The sequence below is a fragment of the Chelonoidis abingdonii genome, chromosome 2 (genome assembly GCF_003597395.2).
Source record: "Chelonoidis abingdonii isolate Lonesome George chromosome 2, CheloAbing_2.0, whole genome shotgun sequence".
In the NCBI taxonomy this organism is placed as follows: Eukaryota; Metazoa; Chordata; order Testudines; family Testudinidae; genus Chelonoidis; species Chelonoidis abingdonii.
Window position 1 is genome coordinate 174,916,442 of NC_133770.1, and position 20,661 is coordinate 174,937,102.

The following is a 20,661-nucleotide window of genomic DNA, read 5'->3' on the forward strand; positions in this document are numbered from 1 at the left end:
GTATAAAGTTGCATCCATCTCTTCCTTCTATTAAGAAGATTAGCAGCATATGACTGAAAAATGATGTGACACACCCTGCTTTGAGGAATTATACATCATAGGTTCCAGAACTCATTTCATGTTTTATGAAATGTGCAATTATGCTCATTGTGAAAAGTTTGCAACTCTCCTTGTACTCAGTTTTTCCTTCTTTCTTTGAAGCACAAGGCTGGTTTTCGGAGCAATGTTTAAGGGATCTCCAAAAACAGTCCAAAATTAATAATGCAAAGCTAGACTCTCCTCCACCTGCTCCCTTATTGATTGCACAAACCTTTTTCTTTTCCCTGCTTTCGTGGCCATGATTCTCTGGTTATCTGGGCTCCTGATTCTCCAATGCCCATCAACAAAAAGGATTCACAACACAGGCAAAATATAATTAAAAGAGAAAAGTTTGTGTTCTTGTTTTTCCTCTTCCCTTCCTGATTTCTTTGGTTCCTTCTTTCTGTCCTTTTACATAACATCTTTCTTATTTCACAGCCATTCTCTTTCTTCTTGCTATATTTCTCTATTTTGTCCTCTTGTACTATTTTACTTTCAGTCTTTCCCTATTCCTCTTTCCTTTTTCTCACCCTACACGCATCTTTCTTTCTCCTTTGGGCCGCTTTCACTGCCCATTCTTTTCACCTAATTCCTTCTGCCATTGAGTCTCCTATACCTTTTCCCCTTGTCCCCCCCATCAGTTTTCCCCTTTCCTCATTATATTCCCAACATTCCCCTATCTCTTTCCCTTTTTCTTCATAGTCCACATTTCCTCCCTGGCCCTCATACTAACCCTATTTAGTCCATTAATCTATCCACTGCTTCTTAAAAACATCCCCTCAGCTCTCCCAATTCTCTAACCCTGTTTTGTCTGACTCCTTTACTCTGAAACTTCTTTTCCCTCTCAATACCGCCTTGCTATCCTTCAGCCTTTGTCCTTTTCCCACAACAGCTGCCATCTCTCCCCATAAAGTCTACACACATTTTCCCAGGTCCTCCCCAAACAATCCTCTCATGACATTCCCCACAAACTCCTTCCCTTCCTTCACCTGCCTGCAGACCTACACGATAGCAGCAGCAAAGATAGTGATTGCTCAGGTTTGAAATTCTGGCAGTTTCCTTTTAGAGATGGGCTTCTAGAAAGCCACGGGAAAGGGAGTGTTTGCCCTTCCACCAGCCATCGCCTGTTGTTCCTTTGTTGGCCCCCACATCAGAAAACCTTAGAAGTCCAGTTGCCTGTGCTGGGTGCTTGATAGCTGAACTGCCTCTCCAGTGAGCTTCCTCAAACCCTCTATAGCTGCAGGATGGGTTTATGGCTCTGCTGAAGAGAAACTAGCTGCACTAATATGTTCAGAATCTCAGAGGACTGTGCTGGCCCATGTGACCATGTGGAGGGGGCCTTATAAATTGGATGCCATAAAAGTCAGTCTTGACTAATTACCTGCCATGTTCCACTACAGAGTTGGCTGTTCTTGAGTGGTGGAATGTACAATGTTCTCACTCACTGGGATAGCTGTAGATAAGACAGTAGTCAGCAGAAGTATGCAGAAGAGCTGTCATTGGTACCCATCAGATTTTTCTTTCCCTTTTGTAATGTTGCTACTGGAGTCAGGGAGAAGGTGGATTTTAATCAGGTTTTGTTGCAGGGAAAGCTACAACTCAGAAAAAATGTCCAGATTTTAGAAACACACTCGAGTTGTCACTCCTGATCTATTTTTACTTGTAACTAAGATTTAAAAGCTGTCCTGACTTTGGATTATTTTTTATTGTTCAAGGAGGCAATTTTCTCTTCTTGATTAAAATCTTTAAATACAAATGAAAAGTAGCTTTTTGTATTATCTTCAGATAAAATAAAATAAAAAGAGAGATGGCCTTAGATAATGGAAAAGTAACACATCTCAATTGTTTCCTCTATTACTGCAATTAGACTGAATTCCATGCAAGGAGTCTTTGAAGATAATACCACCCTCAGGCCTCAACGCTGAAAAGAGCTCTCCATGGACAGATTTCTGTGCACATGCAGAGCCTCCTTGACTTCAAATGGGTGCCCCTGAGAGATCACCCGTCATCGAGCTCATTGCAGGTCTGGATCCTGAGTTTCAATGTGAAGAGAATCTTGGTTTTGTGATCAGGAGATGTTGACAGCAGATATAGACTGTTAGACTTGTCAGGCAAAATAGTCAAAATAAAACTCTCATTGCAGATAGTTGGACACTATGTTCCTCCAAAACGCAGCAAGAAACTACAAGATGATGGGATTTTGTCACGGCTAAATTATAATGATTTCACCACCACTCCAGCGAGTGGGTGGAACATTATGCAGGGGGAGTGGCAGAGACTTTTATATTCTAGTAGCCACAGAAAGCTGCTGGGAGCTCACATGCTCAGCAGACAAGACGACAAGAAGCAGACAAGAAGGTAAACAATTTTAAAACAATTTTGTTTTTTAACTATGAACTGTGATTGGTGAAGAAGGCTGTTTTAAAAGCAAACTTTTAAAATTAAGGAATTCTGTATGTTTGCAAAATAAACAATGTTTCAGAGGGGACAGACAGTTTGATCTTTTAAGTTGTTCATCTTTTGGAGAACTAGGCAACAAAACACCATGAAAAATCTGAACATGGAGGAGGTAAGTTCAAAATTCTTAGAAGTGTATGTTGTATGATAAAATCTGTGGTGATGTATATATGTAGCTGCATGTGATACTGCTGAAGCTGTAATTAGTGGAGACCCTTGGATAAAATAACCCAAGTCCATTCACGTGAATGGCACAATGAAAATTCTATTTCCTCTCTTTGGCTTTTGGAGAGCTAGAGGTGACAGGTGGGAGAGTTGAGTTTCTTTCGTTTTCAGTATTGGTTGGGCAGTTAATGTCAGCTCTGGAAATATCTGATGTTGGCTTTGATATTTGGATTATGCTTTAATGTTTGGTAAAAAGCTCAGGATAGATGTAAGTGGATACACAGATATAAAAGATCTTTATGCAGGAACAATAGGGTCAGAAAGTAGAGGAAGGAATGCATTCCCAAGGCACTAGCTACTAATTAGTGGAGCACTGCCAACTGCTTTCCCAAAGAGGATAATCAGCATTATTTCATTTGGGGAAATGGGGAAAGTGAGAGACAGAGGTTAAGTGTTTTGCCCAAGGACACTCATAAAGGTAATGGTACAGCTGGGATGAGAATCCAACTTTCCTGACTCTAAGCACAGTGCCACACCCACTGGACTATGCTGTCTCTTGGTGAAATCCTGTACAGCAACATGGGCACAACAAACGAGAAACCCATGATAGGTCTCTTTAAAGGCAACTTTGATGGCTGAACTCTGCTTGCTTTGCTCATGCCCGTAGTTCTATTTAATGGGATAAATCTTGTAAACAAGACAAGCAGGTTCGTGCTGAAGTCCATAAAAATTAGAGTGTTAGTGACATGATTCTCACAGAAGGAATATATCTAGCCCAAAACCAACACAGAGGGGTAGTAGGAATGCACAACTCATATTCTACTCCCGCTCCCAACAGTAACCAGCACGGTGACCCTATAATGTGTGTTGGGGCTCAGGATACCTTCACTCTGAGCTTTGCTATGTTGTAACTACAGCTGGGCAGAACATTTATCATGACAACTTTTCAAATGTAGTTCACCTGCTTTCTAGTCTGCAAAACTTCCACAAATTGAACCAATTTGAAAGGAATGAAGTCAGGTGAAATACTGTTTCATAGAAGTGTCTGAAAAAGAAAACAGTCATATTTTTCTCAAATTCCCACTCAGAAGAATATGGATGAAAAAGAGCCCCTTCCAATACCACCGAGACTTATGGATTAAACAGAGAACTAGGAGCAACAAAATCTTGAGATTTATTCCCTCTTCTTTTAATGCTCTGCTAATATTTAATTATGAAGTAGGTAATTATTCAAATTCCCCATTTTCCTGCTGTAAAAATGAAGGTTTGGAGAGATTAATTAACATGCCCAAGATCACAAACTCAGGTGCAGATTATCTGCTGGTATAAATTGTCACAGCTCCACTGAAGTCAATGGAGAAAGATGGTGTAAATTATCTGAGGATCTGCTGCATTGTGTCAGCACCAGGATTAGAATTGGAGTCTGGTGAGTGATCCCTTTGTTTAATCAGATTGTATTGTCTCTCAGACAAATCAGTCACCACTCTTCACAGTTTTGTCTGAGTTTAGGGATATATCTTAACTTAAAACGCTATAGCGGGAGGGCTGCAGCTGTGCTGCTGTAGTGTTTCAGGGTAGACACTACCTGTGCTGATGGGATGGCTTCTCCCACAGCTATAGGTAATCTACCTCTCCTAGAGGTGGTAGCTAGGTCAATGGAAAAATTCTTCCATTGATCTAGCGCTCTCTACACTCGGGGTAGGTCGGTGCATTTATGTCTCTCGGGGTGCAGATTTTACCTATTGTCTTTTGGGGAGGTGGGTTACTTATACTGATGGGAGAAGCCCTTGTCATTGCAGGTAGTGTCACATGGAAGTGCTTTAATGCACTGAAGTGCAATGCTTACTGCTCCAACTGGCTCAACCGGCATTTGGGCTGCTCAACTATGGAAAATCAGGCCCAAGATGTCGCAAGATGAGCATCCAAAACAAAGGACTTGTCTACACTTAAAACATTACAACGGCGCAGTCTTTTGAGATTTTGCACAAAGAGGGCTTTTTTAGATTTCACAAAGCCTCTGAAAAATTCAGGCTGCTAAAATTTTGATGATGCAAGGTGAGGTATAACTCATAGGTGAATAGTTGCATATATATATATATATATATATATGCATCCCTTTCACCCACCACAACTCTTCATGTGAACAGAGCCTTTTAGATGTGCTTTTCACACTCCTTAGAATAGGAAGCATACCTTTTATTTTTTTATCCACCAAATACCCCCCTTCTTTTCTTTATGAGAAACAATGGAGCATTAAAAGTGGCTTAGTGAGAGCGGATTGATGCAATGCAAACTGCCATAAGGCACTGTGCACAATAGGTTCCAACTTGCTTTAAATCTTATTAAATATGCAATTATGCTCAGACTAGGTTGGCATCTTTCCTAGCACCCAGCCCTTCTTTCTTCCATTTCTGTTCCTTGTATAATTTAGTATTTTTACTGATATTATAGCTCTCTTTCTTTGGGAACAGCTTTTACCCTTCTAATAGTATTTACTGAAATTTCATATACAAAACTCAAACATTTGATAGAAAGGTTTGCATAAGAGGGGTTTCCCCCTATTTAACAAAGGCATGGGAAAAGGTTTGTTACCTCCAAAAGGATTGTAACTGGGTGGTTCTCTCCGAAAACATCTTTTCCAAGTAGTTATTTGCTTTTCTTGCAAATATCAGCAACTGACAGCCCATCTTTAGAGCCTCTTTGATTCACATTAACCATCAAAGCACAAGTGTGGTTACTATCATCAGACTTGCTACTGTACCTGTGTGCAAATACTTAGCTTACTGTATTTGTGTCAGGAAAATTGCTTTCTCAGAAAGGTGTATCAGCATGACCTTTTTCTGCATGCTTCTTTTGAAATTTTATGTTTCCATTTTGAGATTTTTAAACACATTTTGTATTTTTTTCTGCATATCAGTGTCATTTAAATTGATTTCTGAACATAACACAGCGCTTTTCCCTTGTAAGGAAGATTTATATCTTGATCCATGCTCTGGATTGGCCACCCAGAGAAGGAGAAATTAAGAACACCAATCACCATCTTAGTTAAGCCTGAGGTGCAACACAGAGAGAGTAAAGATCAAACCCCATCACATATGAAAGAGCTCAAGCTACATCTTGGCACCAAGGAAGATATTTGTAGATATCAATTTAGATCTAAGCTAAGCTCAATCATCTGAACTAAAGATTCTGAGAAGGAACGAAAATCCTTTGGAAGAGCAACTTGAGGATGCTCAAATTGCTCCAATGCCCACTAATGTGTGGGTGTGATTGTGCATCTTTGTGTGTTACTCATTGTACCCCTAAAGTAGATATTAAACCCTTAAGTCTGTTGTTGAAACTGCAAAGGATCTGTAGGTTAAATCAGGGTTGTTCTACAGCTGCTATAAATCTAGATTCTTAGAAAACATTCTGTGTGCCAGACTGTGAGAAGATTACAGGCACTGTGTTAATGTGGTAAAGGAAATATGTTAAACAAACCAAGTATAATGCAGTCTTTTTGAATAGCAAAGTTTAATGGGAGAAAGAAGTAACCAAAAGGGAAGCTACCAGGGAATCTTTTTAAGCGTTGTACTTTAAAATCAAGCCAAAGTAACAGCCTCTGCTTTTTATCAGACCCTGAGCTAAATTACTCAAGTTAAAGGGAATGAAGTCTCCCATTAACCTTGCTGTAAAACCTTAAAAGGAGCATTTTCTTTAACTTGCTCATTTAGTTTGGTTTAACTTCCTAATTGTAGCAACTGATGAGACAACAAATTATTCCATTGACTGTATTTCAGTTGTATCAATTTGGCCATTCATTGTGTTTTTCTGTAAACTACAGAGTCACAGAGTGTAACAGCAGAAGGGACCATTCAGTCAGGAGAACTATAAATTCACCTCACTAGCGGTATAATTTCACTTAAACTTATGTTGGTTTTATAACTCCCTGCTTATAATTTATACACCTATACACTGACTTAACATGGTTGTTCCTCAAAACTTGAACATAAAGTAACTTACATGGGGCGGAAAGAACAAATTTAGTCATCCTTGGCCCATTCTGTATTCCAATCATTTAAAACACTGCCTGATTCTTTCTATACCCTATAAGTTGGTCTAATTGCATTTTTTCCCTTCTTTACAAAAAGGGGATATAAATAATCCTGGGAATTACTGGCCAATCAGCCTTTCAAATTTGGTCTTTAAAATCTAAACCAGTTATTTTCAGGGGAGGTTAGGGGACTGTGCTGAGAGCTTTGACCTTTCTGTACAAGAACAAGCCAGCTTTAGGCATGGCTGCTCAACCACAGATAATTGTTTCATACCCACACATCTGATTTATAAATATTGTTGCCTTAAGAGGAGAATTTGATGTGACTATTGATCTGAAATCTCCTTTTGATTCTTTGGGAGAAATTAAGGAAGGCTGGGATATATCTTAGTTACTTTATCTTTGGAGACCCATACATGGTCAAATGGTGGCCAGGGTCAGAACAGGGTGGAAGGCACTTTAACTGATCTCATTCCCATTACAACTGGCAACAAGGCTGTCTTCTGGCCCCCTTTTAGTTTTACCTTTTTTATCAAGGAGGTTTTGGTGGTGTTAGAGGGGAGGTGGTATTTCTCTCCCAAAGTTCTTAACCGACCTGGGTGTGCAGGTGACGTGGCCAGGTTGAAGATTTGCTGTATTGCCTATTATTTTGCAACTTTTATTGCTGTTTGATAACAAAATGTTCCTTCCCAATCTTGGCTCAGAAGCCTTTTGCATCATTGACTCAAAAACTGGAATATTAGTTGTACAGCAATAATGTTTCTGTTGTATGGGCAGTTGCTCTATTTGCCTCATTAGCAGCCAAAAAAAAAAAAAGGAAAAAAATTGTGCAAAGGATATGCTCTTTATGGCCTAAATGGATCTGTTTATTCCTAACTTCTGTAATTTTATTTTTATATATTGTTTTATGGACTGTTTTAAAAATGTAAATTGAATCTTGGAGACTGGTGGTTAAATCCATGCTATTTAATTACTCCATTGTAATGATTTTAAAACTTGTATTGTTCATTTATGGCTAATTGCTAAGATGCCATATTAACAAGAGAGATTTGACTGGTAAATTGCTTTCTCTGCAGGGCAGAGCAGCCAACACCCTAGGGGGACTCTGGCCCTCAGGCAGGGCAGAGCAGCCAACAGGCCATTCAGCCTAAGGTGGGGAGAGGGTGGGGTGGGGTTGGCAGCAGGGAGTAGGGTCCTACCCTACTCCACTGGGTCCCAGCCAAGGGCCCTGACAATGGTGGAGGGCTCTGCTACAAGGTCAGTGGGGATACCACCAAAATATACCTACCGAGCACTAAAGTCTGGTTTCGCTGGGCTACTTCCTACCACAATCAAGGGAGGAGTTCTGGTGGCCAGGGATAGTAGGGGTAGTTGGCTGCTGGCAATCTCAGCAGCTCCTCTCCAGACTCGATTTCTTCTGGGGGCTGGGCGCTTCCCAGCTCAGTCTCAGGGCCAATGGTCTACAGCAAGCAAGAGACATTGATCTCCTGCCCTGGTTCTCGCTCAACAGAGCTGGGATCTGAAATAAGCTCGTTTTTTCCATAGTGAAGATCAGATGAACAAGCCTGCCTGAAAGGCATGTTCTGATCATTTAGTTAGATGGACTAGAGGAGGACGCACTAGAATGAGGGACCCGGCAAGCTATTCACATTCTGTATATAGTATAGTTTTCATTACGACCAAGTAGTAAAGTTATAGTTCATATTTTTTCCATTGAGTGTTTCATCCTGTAATAAATATAGTGATTTTGTAAGTCTATTCCATGGCTACTTAGCCTATTATTGTGATTGCTAGAGATAGTAACAGACCTATTTATTTTCCTTTACTGTGTGACTAACTATGAATAGTTATAAGGGAGAAGTAGATTATATCTAGTATATAATTAGGTTAGTCTCTCCTAGTGCTGTTTTAACTAGTCCAGAGTAGTCTAATAGTGATGCACTCTCAAAAACATGACCTGCTCGTCATGAAAGAGCAAAGCAAACAATTTTAGCCAGGGCTTTTTCAAAGTTCTTACTTGCTTAGCTATCATTCAGTAAGACAAGACGGGAGAGGAAATAGCTTTTATTGGACTAAATATTCTGTTGGTGAGAGAGACAAGCTCTTGAGCTGACAGAGGTCTTCTTCAGGTCCTCTCACCAACAGAAGAAGGTCCAATAAAAGATATTATCCCACCCACCTTGTCTCTCTAATATCCTAGGACTGACACGGCTACAACAACACTGCAGACCATTCAGTAAGGCAGAAAAGAACCCGGTCCTACGTTAGGAAATCAGAGCGTGTTCAGTTCTGGATCTAGTATCATTGCCCAGGCGAGCTGCATTCTTGCTGCTAAGCTGGGCACAGTCAGGAGCTGTACCTTGGAAAGTGGAGAAGAGTAGAAAGAAGATGCCTCATGGCTATACAAGATGGTTGATGATGATCAGTAGTAGCCTCCTTGACTCAGGAGCACCTAAGCTACTGTTGGTTAGCAATCAAATACAGTAATTTCAGCAAAACTCAGACTTTAGTCTCACGCAGTTGAGCAAAGTAAATTATTTAGATTTGGTTCTTTTCTTTTTGTTTCTAGTCCACTGTGAGTTCACAATGGGCTCCATTTCTCAAGCAATTACTGAAATGGGTCTTGATCTTTACAATGAACTGAACAAAAATACTGCAAACAAAAACATCTTCGTCTCCCCTATGAGTATCTCTACTGGCCTGGTCATGGTCCTTTTGGGTGCCAGAGGTAACACTGCTACTCAGATGCAAACGGTAAGTGTCAACAAAACACTTGTACATGGTTTTATATTTTGCAAGCTTTTTTTTGTTAAGGCACACATTAAAGGTAATAACAAACTATGTGATAATATTATTTAAAAGTGCATTTGTTGCATCATGATTTCTATCACCTGTATGTAGTGTCTGTCTAATGATACAATTAGGATTCAGCGGCACAGAGGCAGGACTTAAGTCACATGGTGGCATGGCAGTCTGCCACCATTCCCTTACTGCCATCTTGTGCTCCATTTTAAAAATAATGTTTCTAGTAGTTATGTTTGTCAAGAAATCCTTGAAACTGGAAATATAACCAGTGCAGAGATGTCTGCAGAAAGCCTGGAGCAATTGTTCTGAGATGTGTGAACTATCCTGTTCATTTTAATGAGGTGTTAGCTCAGCTGTGCAATGTTGACATTTTGGGGTCTAATTTTCTGAAGCACTAAGCCCCACAGCTCCTTTTGAAGTCAAAGGGAGCTGCAGAAGGTCTACTTCTCTGAAAATCAGGCCTTTGAATATAAACCTTACTTTTTCACTGCTCATCAGAAAGTCAGAGTTTAGCTTGCCACTGCCTCTTTATTTTTCCCAAGTTTGAACACTGCGTATGACTCATCCTCTCAGAATGTCCTTCAAACTTCCTGTCCACTAGCGAAGTTGTAAGAGCTGGTCAGAAATCAGGATTTTTTTCCTCTGTCAAAAAAGTTTTCCTTTTCATCCAAAAACTGCTGAAAAAACCAAAAAAGTTGGTCAAAATCTTCTGAAAGACTGGACAAAAGGCTTGACAAGATCAGTGTTTCTCAACCTTTTTGATACTATGGATCAGCTTGCTGCCTTCCTAAACTGTGTCAAGGAGATTTCAAGGACTGGTGCCAATCCATGGATAGGTTGTTGAGAAACACTGGACTAGATGACCTCTTGAGATCCCTTCCAGCCCTACATTTCTATGATTGGTATTCTTAGGTTACCATGTGTAGAACCTGACTGCTGCACGAACAAGCTCAGGGCAGAGCTTGCTCACTTTTCACCCACCCAATGGCCTTGACAGCTATACTGAATATGCTTATGTTAAAACAGGGACGGAGTTCCAATCTTCCCCAGAAAGGGGCTAATACCGTCTCTTCTTTCTGAATTCAAGTGTCAGTCTCAAATTGAGATTCACGCCTTAAACATTTTCAAAATGAAAATGTTGTTTTCCTGTTCAAAATGACTAAAAGTTTCTCTCTAAAGTTTTACCCACCCTGGGTGGAAATGGGGGAAAAGGGGTGCACGGGCTGTTAAGGAGCACCTTACATGGTCTGAGGCCAACTGCTCCACCTCTGCATGGTGCTCTGCTGCAGCCTTCGCCACGAGCCACTCTACTTCACCAGCCATCCCATGAGCTGCTCCAACATTCCACAAACTGCTCTACTTAGCTCTGCTCCACTCGCCATCCCGTGGGCTGCTCCAATCATCCCACAAACTGCTCTGCTCTGCCAGCTGCCTAGCAAGATATCTTCAGGCTTCCCCACTAATTAACACACCAATCAGTGATCTCAGCTCTTGGTAATTTTAGCTTGTAGTAGGGGAGCTCCAGTGCTGCTGCACCATTGGCCCAAAGTGAATTCAGCTCAGCAGCCTGTAACTAGACTCTTAAGGGAATCAAAATCAGTTCTACTATTCAATAGTGGAGAGAGAAGGTGCAACTGGTATTTCAGGCCCTCAAAAGAGGCCCATACCACCAAGTATCACATGCCTGCTCCTAACCTCTCTCAATTCACTGGGTTTTGGAACCCATGTCCCTTGTCTAGTGAGTGCTGCTTAGTTGATGGTGAGTCCTTCTGTTATAAAACAGTTCCACTGTCCTTGATTCACATAATCAGGGTAACAATGCTTTATTCTTCCTGTCCCAATAACAGAGAAACTGGGGATCACAGCAGATAAAGTGACCATTTGGGCAGCTATGGGCTCTTGCTAGGCAAGGTGGGGGTGTGCCTTTGCAAAGACCAGCCCGTGAAGATCTTTTCCACAACTCACCACCAGATGTCAGGGTAGAGCTCATCCTGACTGCTTACATGAAAAACAATCTACTTACAGTTTAAAAATGTAAAGTAGAAATTGAAGTGTTTCAAAAATCATCAGAACAAAATGTTTTGATTGACCCAACATCATCATCATCATCATCATTATTATTATTATTATTATGATTATTTTCTTGTGGGTTCAAAAATTTTAGATTTAGATAATTTTATCTCAGTTTGGGACTGGAAAACTTCTCAAAATCTCAAGTATTTTGTCAGGACAGGAAAACTGTTTCCTGCTGTGCTGTAATTAGTATCTAGTGTAACAAACATCTTAAGATAAGAAAAAGTCTTTCTGTGGAATGCATTTATGCCACTTACAGCTGCTGTAATATTAGAATTTCAACCACAGGTTCTTCATTTGAATAGAACTGCAAGAAGTGCAAATCTCGAAACTGGGCTTGTCTCTGAAAGTGGGACGACAGAAGCTGAGCCAGAATACCTCAATGAAGGGCAATATCATCAACTTTCTCACTTCCCAAAGGTACTTCTTCTGAACAAGACTGAGTAGCGTTTTCATAGCTGTAAGGGGAGCTGCAGGCTGTATAATGGTCAGTGACAGCCATTAGAGGAGTCATGATCACAGGCAGGAGGCCATTCTAGTATACTAGAAAATACTTGATCTGGAAAATACTTGATTGATTGATTAAAGGCCCAATCCTGGAGAAATCAATGGACACACGCACACACACCCCTATTGGCACACACTCTATACTAAGAGCCGGGGGATCAATTCCCCTGCTTGTGTACGATTACTCATGCTAGCTCTCAGTGGAGCTAGCATGAGTATAACTAGCAGTGTAGTCGCAATAGTAGGGGTGTAGGCAGTGGAGGCACTGCTCAGCCACCAGTTTCAGGCAGGCTTGTACTTGTTGCCGCTAGCTGTGCTACCATGGTTATGCTGCTATTTATATTCATGCTATCTCACACTGATAGAGATAGTTACATTATACATATGTTTGAGTATCGGTCCTGTTTTTTTAACTTTTATACAAATTTAACAAAGAGAAAACGAAGCATCTTTATTTCTACCCTGTTTGAAGCCTTCTCCTTCACGATGTGACTTGGTTGGAGGAATCCACACAGAGTTCCAGACACTCCTTTCCCAACTGAAAAATCTCAACAAGAGCTATGTATTGAGTCTGGCCAACAGTCTGTTTGCACAAAAAGGATATAATTTTCACCAGGTAAGTTACCAGTGTTTGTTACATGTGAGAATTGAGTCAAAGCTCACCTTTATAGCAGAGATTCAGGGTTGCCAACTCAACAAGATTTTTTGGTGGGAGTTGGCTGCCTAACTCCTCTCTGTGGCCTTGGGAAATCTTCCTTCATGGTCTGGAGACTTTTCCCTTTTTGTTCAACTACATGTTAGTGGGATGAATGCACCAGATGCTCAACATAAGTAACAACAACAGTAACTTTTTATGTCTTATCCAATCCTTATTTTTACACTTATTGTAGGTAAGTAATTCTCCATGAAAAATCACCAGTGTAATAAGGGTCCAGTTCATGATTGTACTATAAGGCAAGTAGCTATGTCCAAATGCTCAATGAATAAACTTCTAGTACTTGATGTCAGGGCTAAACTTTGGTTTCCCCATCAAATTCAGTCCTGAACAAATTGTAAAAGAGCATGACTTTTTTTCTAATTGGGTTGAGTCACCCAGTTTCTTACGGAGGATCTGATTTATGGATTCTAACATTAATTAATGATCTTTATTTTACTGTACAGCAATATTTAGAATGCACTAAGGAATTATATGGAGCAATGCTGCAAACAGTTGATTTTGAAAATGCTACGGAAGCAGCCAGACAGACGATAAATTCCTGGGTTGAAAGCAAGACACAAGGTAAGAAAGCATAGGTCCGATTGTCATCGGTTTTTCTCACTGTTTCAACAAAGTAAGAACCAGGATTTGAAAGCAAAAGGTTTTCCACCTGTGGGTGTGAGTCCTTGTCTAAAATATTTTTACATTAAAAATACGAATTTGCTATCATATCCTCATTTTTATAATATTGCCTTCGTATCCTGGTTGATGGCAAGAATATGGGTCCACAGTGCTGGGGCAATAAATGGGAGCAACAGAAGCTGTGGATCTAGCTGTGAGATGGAGCAAAGCTAGGGAACGGGAGAAGAGAGATCAAGAGTCTGATTGTGTGGGAAGCAGAGATTACAGAGCAATGCCCAAGGTGTGGATGATGTCCTAACTGCCAGGGAGGCTCAGTCACATCATGAGTAATACATTTTCTGTTACCATCTCCTTTAAGGACCCAAACATGAGTAATGATCTCTTGCACACTGGCTTGAGCAAAGTATATGGCACATTCCCATTACTTAGGCTGCAGTCTCACCTAGCCAAAGATAATCAAGCTTTGAAATTTCAAGCTGAATGTGGACAGAATGGCTCAGAGGATCGGTTTTGAGTGGTGGAGCTTTTTCTCTAAGTCATAGATTTGTCTTTCTCTCTGTAAACAAGTCAGTTGTGAATAAGAAGTTATTAGCTGATAACTGTCCAATGACCCATGTGGAAAGAGTTTTTGTTTTCAGTCAGGTTTCTGGCATCAGAACCTGAGTCCCACATTTCAAAAGCAGCCTCACAATGCTGGGAATGCATAATTGTATAGAGAACCAGCCCAAGGGCTGTGCACCAGCTAACTCCAACTTCCGGCCTCAGAATGCAAGTAAAAAATGACACAGATTATTACCAATCACTGGAGCTATTCTGTCCATATTTGACTTAAAAAATGCAACTGAAATGGTCCTGGCCCCCTGCACAGTGGTGAATGTCTAGACCCTCGTTGAATGTGATGGGTTTAGTGAAGTATCTACTTAATCGTTCTAAATCAGGGCTGAGTCATATTAGTAGCAGTGCATAGAGAAGCTTACAATGCAGCTGGCTATTTCATCACCGTTCTGCGGGTAAACAGAAAGATTTAATTTGCAGAGCCAAGCACTAGATTTTCCCAATGTTAAATTAACCTTGCAAATAAATATTGATATATGAAAGTTCAGCTAGATCCATCTGTCTCTAATGATAATTTACATGTAGCTTGTTTTTCTCTGACTATTTTTAAGGTAAAATCAGGGAACTCTTTGTTCCTGGTGTTATTGACCCAACCGCTGTGCTGGTGCTAGTGAATGCAATCTACTTCAAAGCAACCTGGGAATACAAGTTTGAAGAAAAATACACAATGCCAAAAGACTTTAGGATAAACCAGGTACTATAGCAGCATTCTATATTTTTAGCTTTGTTTTATCTTAGACACCTTCAATAAAGTCACTGTGGGACACAACTTAGGTATGGACTTATAGACATTGGCATCCTATCAACCTTACAAGCAAAATGTGGGTATATATTAAACATAACCTGACTCTTCTACTGTATGAAAGATGTCAGGGCTGTTTTTCAGTAGCAACCAGTGATCTCAAAGTGAATGAAGAAAACGAGCAAAACTGTAGCAAGATTAGATGCTTACTACAATACATACTTGGAACATGGTATAAACACTAGGATACAGATTTCTTTTCTTTAATCTACAACACCGCTTCCCTTAGGCCATGATCCTGGAACGACTTAAACATGTAAGTAATTTCAGCATAGGTCCGTTGACTCATGTGACTAAAGTTGAGCATATGCATAAAATTTGAGCTTCTACTTCAGAATCTTAAGCCTGGTCCTGCAGGTGCTCGTAATACCAGATAAGTGTTAGAAACCTAGGGAAGGAAGATGGGGGTTTAGACATGAATTTGTTTATGATACTAGTGATGTCACACATCTGTCAGAGAAACAAGAAAGTCTGAAGTTCAGATTTCTCACAACATTAAGGCAATTGTGTTAGATTTTATTAAGTGATCATTATACTTTAATGAAAAGTGTAAGTTTTGGGAATTTAAAAATGAAATTGCAACAAAATGCCTATTATACGTCACATTCAAAGGTAAACAGCAAAGGAAAAAACAAAACAAAACAAAAAAACAGGTTTGTTTGCTTTTTTATCATGTCCGAAAAATGTAACTTTTTTTCTTTGTTTGCCATAGGACTTCAGGGAATGTCAAAGCTGGCTTTCTCTGTTTAGCTGAATTCTTAGAGGCCTCAGGTGCCAGTTCAAAAGAGTTGGGACATATTGAATCTTTACAAAAATATTTTTCCAGTATTTGAGTCCAACTGATGTTATCAGAAATAAACAGTCATTTCTCTTACTTAATCCAATTTTGCTTGCTTGCTATCTATTGTGCCAGCATCTTACCAGTTCTCATCCATGAGTTTTTTTAGGAAAAACAAAATACATAAGATGAAACCTGAATTTCTACAGTAATAAAACATGCAGATTTTTGTTGAGAGTCCCGTTTTTCACTAATTAAAAACAAAAAGGTCAGCAACCTATATCCCCATCCTCTCCTTTGCAGGGTTAAGAGACTAGCAAGATGATGTTGCTACAATATCTAATGGGTTCATTTATATCTAAAGCTTTTAGTATGTTCTTCAGAATATCGAAAAAGAGTCTGTTCTACAGCTGAGAACAGTCAGTGCATATGTGAGCACCATATTGCATACAAATCTCGGCTATACCTTTTTATTTTAATACAGATTAGCAGAGAGGGAAATTTTATTGAACAGTAAAAAAGGGTGTCACCTTAAAGATTCCTTGCTGAGCTAATTGGTTACACCTAAAATAAGACTTGAACAACAACTTAAATGAAGATATTGAAAAGAATGAGATGCCCAATAAAGATGGTAATTTCTCAAAGATGAGCGACATGAATGGATGACTGCCAGGAAACCTAGATATGATTGTAGTCTGGACATGGGTGCTGAATTGCTACGTCATACAGAAGCCCACAGAGATGGGGGAAAATTGTGAAAGTGAATTCCCAACAAATGTTGGGAAACAAAAGTCAGCAAGGTATTGAAATCCCATTTGTTAAAATGAGCAACTTTATTTGCATAAGCAGTGAACTTCAGAGGGGGTTAGCAGTTTAAAGCCATGTCTTCTTCATGCAGGGGGAAGAGGAATAATAAATAATTGTTATTAAGCTCTGTCTTTGTACAGGCCAAGGTACAAACAAACGGGGGAGCTTCCTGAGTTGAAGTGCTCATGATTCTAGGAGACAAACTATGATTTGGTTGCACAGTTCATAAAAACAGGAAGGCTACACTTGTACGGCTTGTCAGACATCAGCATTTTTTTCAAACCTAGGTCATCCCAAATCTCTTCCTGTGTGGAGCCTCTGAAGAAGCTATGTCACAGGCAGAATGGGTAGGGGGGAGGTCTCCCTTCCAAAAAGCTTCTATTATATGGCTTTAAGCAACACTACAATTCTCCTTTACCTAACAGTGCCATAGAGATGTTATTTAAATGACTGGTTAGCAGTGATTTTCGCCTCTCTTGTGTTGTTTTATTCATGCCAAGTAGTTCTAATGACATAAAATGTTTGAAAGATAGCCGGAAGGTGAACCTAACCAGTCGGGATGTATGTATTTTCCTTGATCTTGTCACTTGAGGACTGATCACATGTATGCTGGTTTTATACCAGCAAAACTCCAGTAGACCTGATTCTCTTCCCACTTACACCAGTTTTAAACTGACTTCAGTGTTGTTACTCCTACTTACTCCAGTGTAAGAAAGAACAGAACCAGGCTCACTGACCTCAATAGAGTGTCTCTTGATTTACGCCAATAAGAGAAGGATTGTGTTCATTATCCCTAGGTAAAAGCACACCAGTGATTTTGAAGCTTTTGTCCTGTTGTGATTATCATGTCTGAAATTTACCCCTATTGTGAGGTCAATTGTAAAGAGTATAAGAAAGTTCATAGGATGTCGCAATACCTTATAATTTTTTGCCTGCTAGGAAATTAACCATGGAAAATAGGTCAAATTGTTTTCAACAATGAATGTTACGAACACATGCAAGAGAACAAGACAGAGAAACTGGATTAGTCCAAACAAAAAGGCCTGCTGATATGGTTCAAAGACTGTTGAAATCATGCTTGGTAAAAAACAGATGACATGGAGCCAGAAGTTAATGAAGCAGAATTGGCACGGTGCATATTAGGCCTAACTGCTGGATGAAAAATGAGGGGATAAACTATGCTGCCCACTTTTCCCTTTTTTGTGGTTCTTAAAAGGAGACTTTTTGGAAAAAAATCTTATCTCCCTTCCTACCTTGCATCCCACCTTGTCCCATCTCATCTCCCTTGACCCAAAAAAGAAGGAACAGACAAGCTTGAAAGTTTTTCATCCCAAGAAGAAGACCAGTAGACCCTGCTCTTATTCAGGGAGCTTTGTTTTCGCTTGTGTCCTGAAAAACAAATGACCGCCAGTCCTCAGTCCATCGATGGGGATACTTAGTTGCCAGCACCACAGAGGCACATGAGATCTTCTTCTGCCTCTTTTTCCTTGTGTGTTATTTTCTGCCTCGCTTCCTTCCTCTCTCTCATGCTCTCAGCTTTTCATCAAATTCTGAAATCTCCAGGTATTGATGCAGTGCAGTTGATAACATGATCACAATCCTGCCCTGTCTAAGATGAAAAGGCCCAATCAGACAATGTCCCTGACTGGAATGTGACTCAGAGTCCAAGCAACAGGTGTCATGGTCAACTTGCCAGCCAAAGCATCTATTTGTAACTGAACAGCCATCCAGTGCTCCAAAAACATCAACAAAAGTTGTATTCCCCACCATAGGCGCCGACTCCGTGGGTGCTCTGGGGCTGGAGCACCCATGGAAACAAAATAGTGATCAGCTGTTTGGTGGTGGGCAGGAGATGCTGGGCAGGGGAGAGGGAGCGGAGGTGGGGTGAGAAGAGGTGGACCAAGGGTGGGAACTTGGGGGTAGGGACAGAGTGGCAGGGCCAGCTCCAGGTTTTTTGCTGCCCCAAGCTTCGAGAGCGCAACTGCCCTGCCCAAACAAAAAAAAAAAAAAAAGAAAAAAAAGGCCAGAATGCCACCCCTGGAATTGTGCCGCCCCAAGCACAAGCTTGCTTTGCTGGTGCCTGGAGCCGGTCCTGCAGAGTGGGATGGGACCTCCGGGGAGAGTGAGAGTGGAGAAGAAAGTAAGAGCCTGTGTTTCCCCAACCATTTCCATCCTGCTTCTCCTCCACTTTGTGTGTTTGTTAAAAAGAAGAGAAGTGAATAAAAAAAAGAGAAGTGAATAAGAGTGAAATGAAGAGAGAAGTGAAAAAGAGAACTGTTAAAAAAAAAGAGAGAGAAATGAATAACCTTCACATATCCTTTCTTCTTCATCAAAGAACAGTTGCTGAAACATGGGAAACTGATATTTCGCCTCCTGCAAAAGGAAACAAATTTTAATAGGTTTTAATTAAGCTTGTTTTGCATTATCACTCAATTCCAGTTTCACTATAATTGCTTATTTTAATGTTGCATTCCTTCTGGTGTTAATCAATAAACTTTCAACTTTAGAATGAATGTTTTTGGGTGATTGTCGAGGAACAGAGTAAATCCAAGGCATCTGCAGAAAATGACGTATCACTGTTGAACAGTGAAAGAGTTAATACAGATTTATCCCTTTCAGTCATTGATATCAATTCAATAGTCCCACTGACTTTCAATGATACATAGGCTCCTAAGTGCCTTAATAATGCTTGAAAATGGGACTTAGGAGCCTAAGTCACTTAGCAGCTTTTGAACATTTTACCCTAAGTTAACATTGCCAGACCACTTGTCTATGATCTATATTAGGTCCAACTTCTCTCCATTACACCACTTTAAATCTGGAGTAATTCCACTGAACTCAATTACAAGTGGAATTACATCAATGCACTGAAAGCAGAATTTGGCCTATGCACTAGAACTCAGCTGCCTGATTTTTTGTGCGTTGATTCTCACACCAGATCAGTACTGACTTCACTAGAGTCTATCCTGATTTATAGCAGTATTTGAGATCTACAGCAGGCCCCAGATCTTCAGGTGTGAATGTCCCTGGTATTAATCTACTACATTCCCTCATTTTGTTCAGTTTTCAGCACCTTCTGTTTTTCAAATGATAATCCCATTTTAAACACTAGCTTGAGCACTATTCTGATATGCTTTAATTTATAGTTTCTCATTTACTAATATAAATGATATAAAATATTTATCCTATTTGCAATCAGTGTTCCTGTGAACACTTCACATTGTCTTTTGTTCAAATGCAGGAGGGCACTGTCAGTTGTATTTATGTATCATTTTCTTTTAAATAGAATGAGAGCAAATCTGTGCAGATGATGTATCAAAAAGACAGATTTAAAATTGCCCATATACAGGAGATGAATGCTCAGATTCTTATGATCCCATATGCTGGAAAATCCCTGAGTATGATCATACTGCTACCCGATGACATCACTGGTCTGGAACAGGTAAAGACATTATACCACTGAATATCTGTGAAGTAGCCGAACTTGGGCTCTCCTTTTCATCTGAATTAAGTTTGGATAAAGATCTGAATTTTCAGAACTTCTCAGTTCCTTTGTCATTTATCTTGGTCTTTCTTTTGGACCCTATAGGTTGAAAGGGCAATGACTTATGAGAAACTGATACGCTGGACTTCCCTGGAAAGTATGAAAGATAGAGAAGTGGAGGTGTATTTGCCCCGGTTCAAGCTTGAAGACACCTTTGAGCTCAACTTACCTTTACAAGAGATGGGGATGATTGATGTCTTTGAGGAATCAAAAGCTGATCTCTCTGGAATGGCTCCCCCAAGGAAGCTGTTTCTGTCAAAGGTTGTCCACAAGGCCTATGTGGAAGTTAATGAGGAAGGCACTTTAGCAGCAGCTGCTACAGGAAGTGTTGTTGTTAACAGATCCCATATATCTGATGGTCTGTTTATGGCTGACCATCCTTTCCTTTTCTTTATCCAGCACAATCCCACCAATACCATACTCTTCCTTGGAAAACTCTGCTCCCCTTGAAATCAAGGCAACTTTCTACCTCAGCAAGCACAGACAGATGATCTTATATTCTTTTACCCTGAAATACTAGGACAGGTTTCTTTTCTTAGTGCTTTTATGATCCTTTGAAATAGCAAGCTAGGAATTTTGGTGATAGCTTTTTAGACCCTTTCCCTAGAAAGGAGAAAATTAGGGTCCATATCAGAGGCACAGACCACTCCCACAAAGC

The 20,661-nt window shown here is 40.2% G+C and overlaps 1 protein-coding gene across 1 annotated transcript; it reads left to right on the plus strand.

Annotated features, from left to right (window-relative positions):
• The first annotated feature begins 2,395 nt into the window (after positions 1 to 2,395).
• LOC116832031 (leukocyte elastase inhibitor-like) lies at positions 2,396 to 20,458 on the plus strand. The gene is made up of 8 exons (XM_032792441.2): positions 2,396 to 2,436; positions 9,303 to 9,487; positions 11,900 to 12,031; positions 12,591 to 12,734; positions 13,280 to 13,397; positions 14,624 to 14,766; positions 19,746 to 19,901; positions 20,049 to 20,458. The coding sequence occupies exons 2-8, from the start codon at positions 9,320 to 9,322 to the stop codon at positions 20,451 to 20,453; spliced, it is 1,266 nt and encodes a 421-aa protein (XP_032648332.1). The 5' UTR covers positions 2,396 to 2,436; positions 9,303 to 9,319; the 3' UTR covers positions 20,454 to 20,458.
• The last annotated feature ends 203 nt before the right edge of the window (positions 20,459 to 20,661 follow it).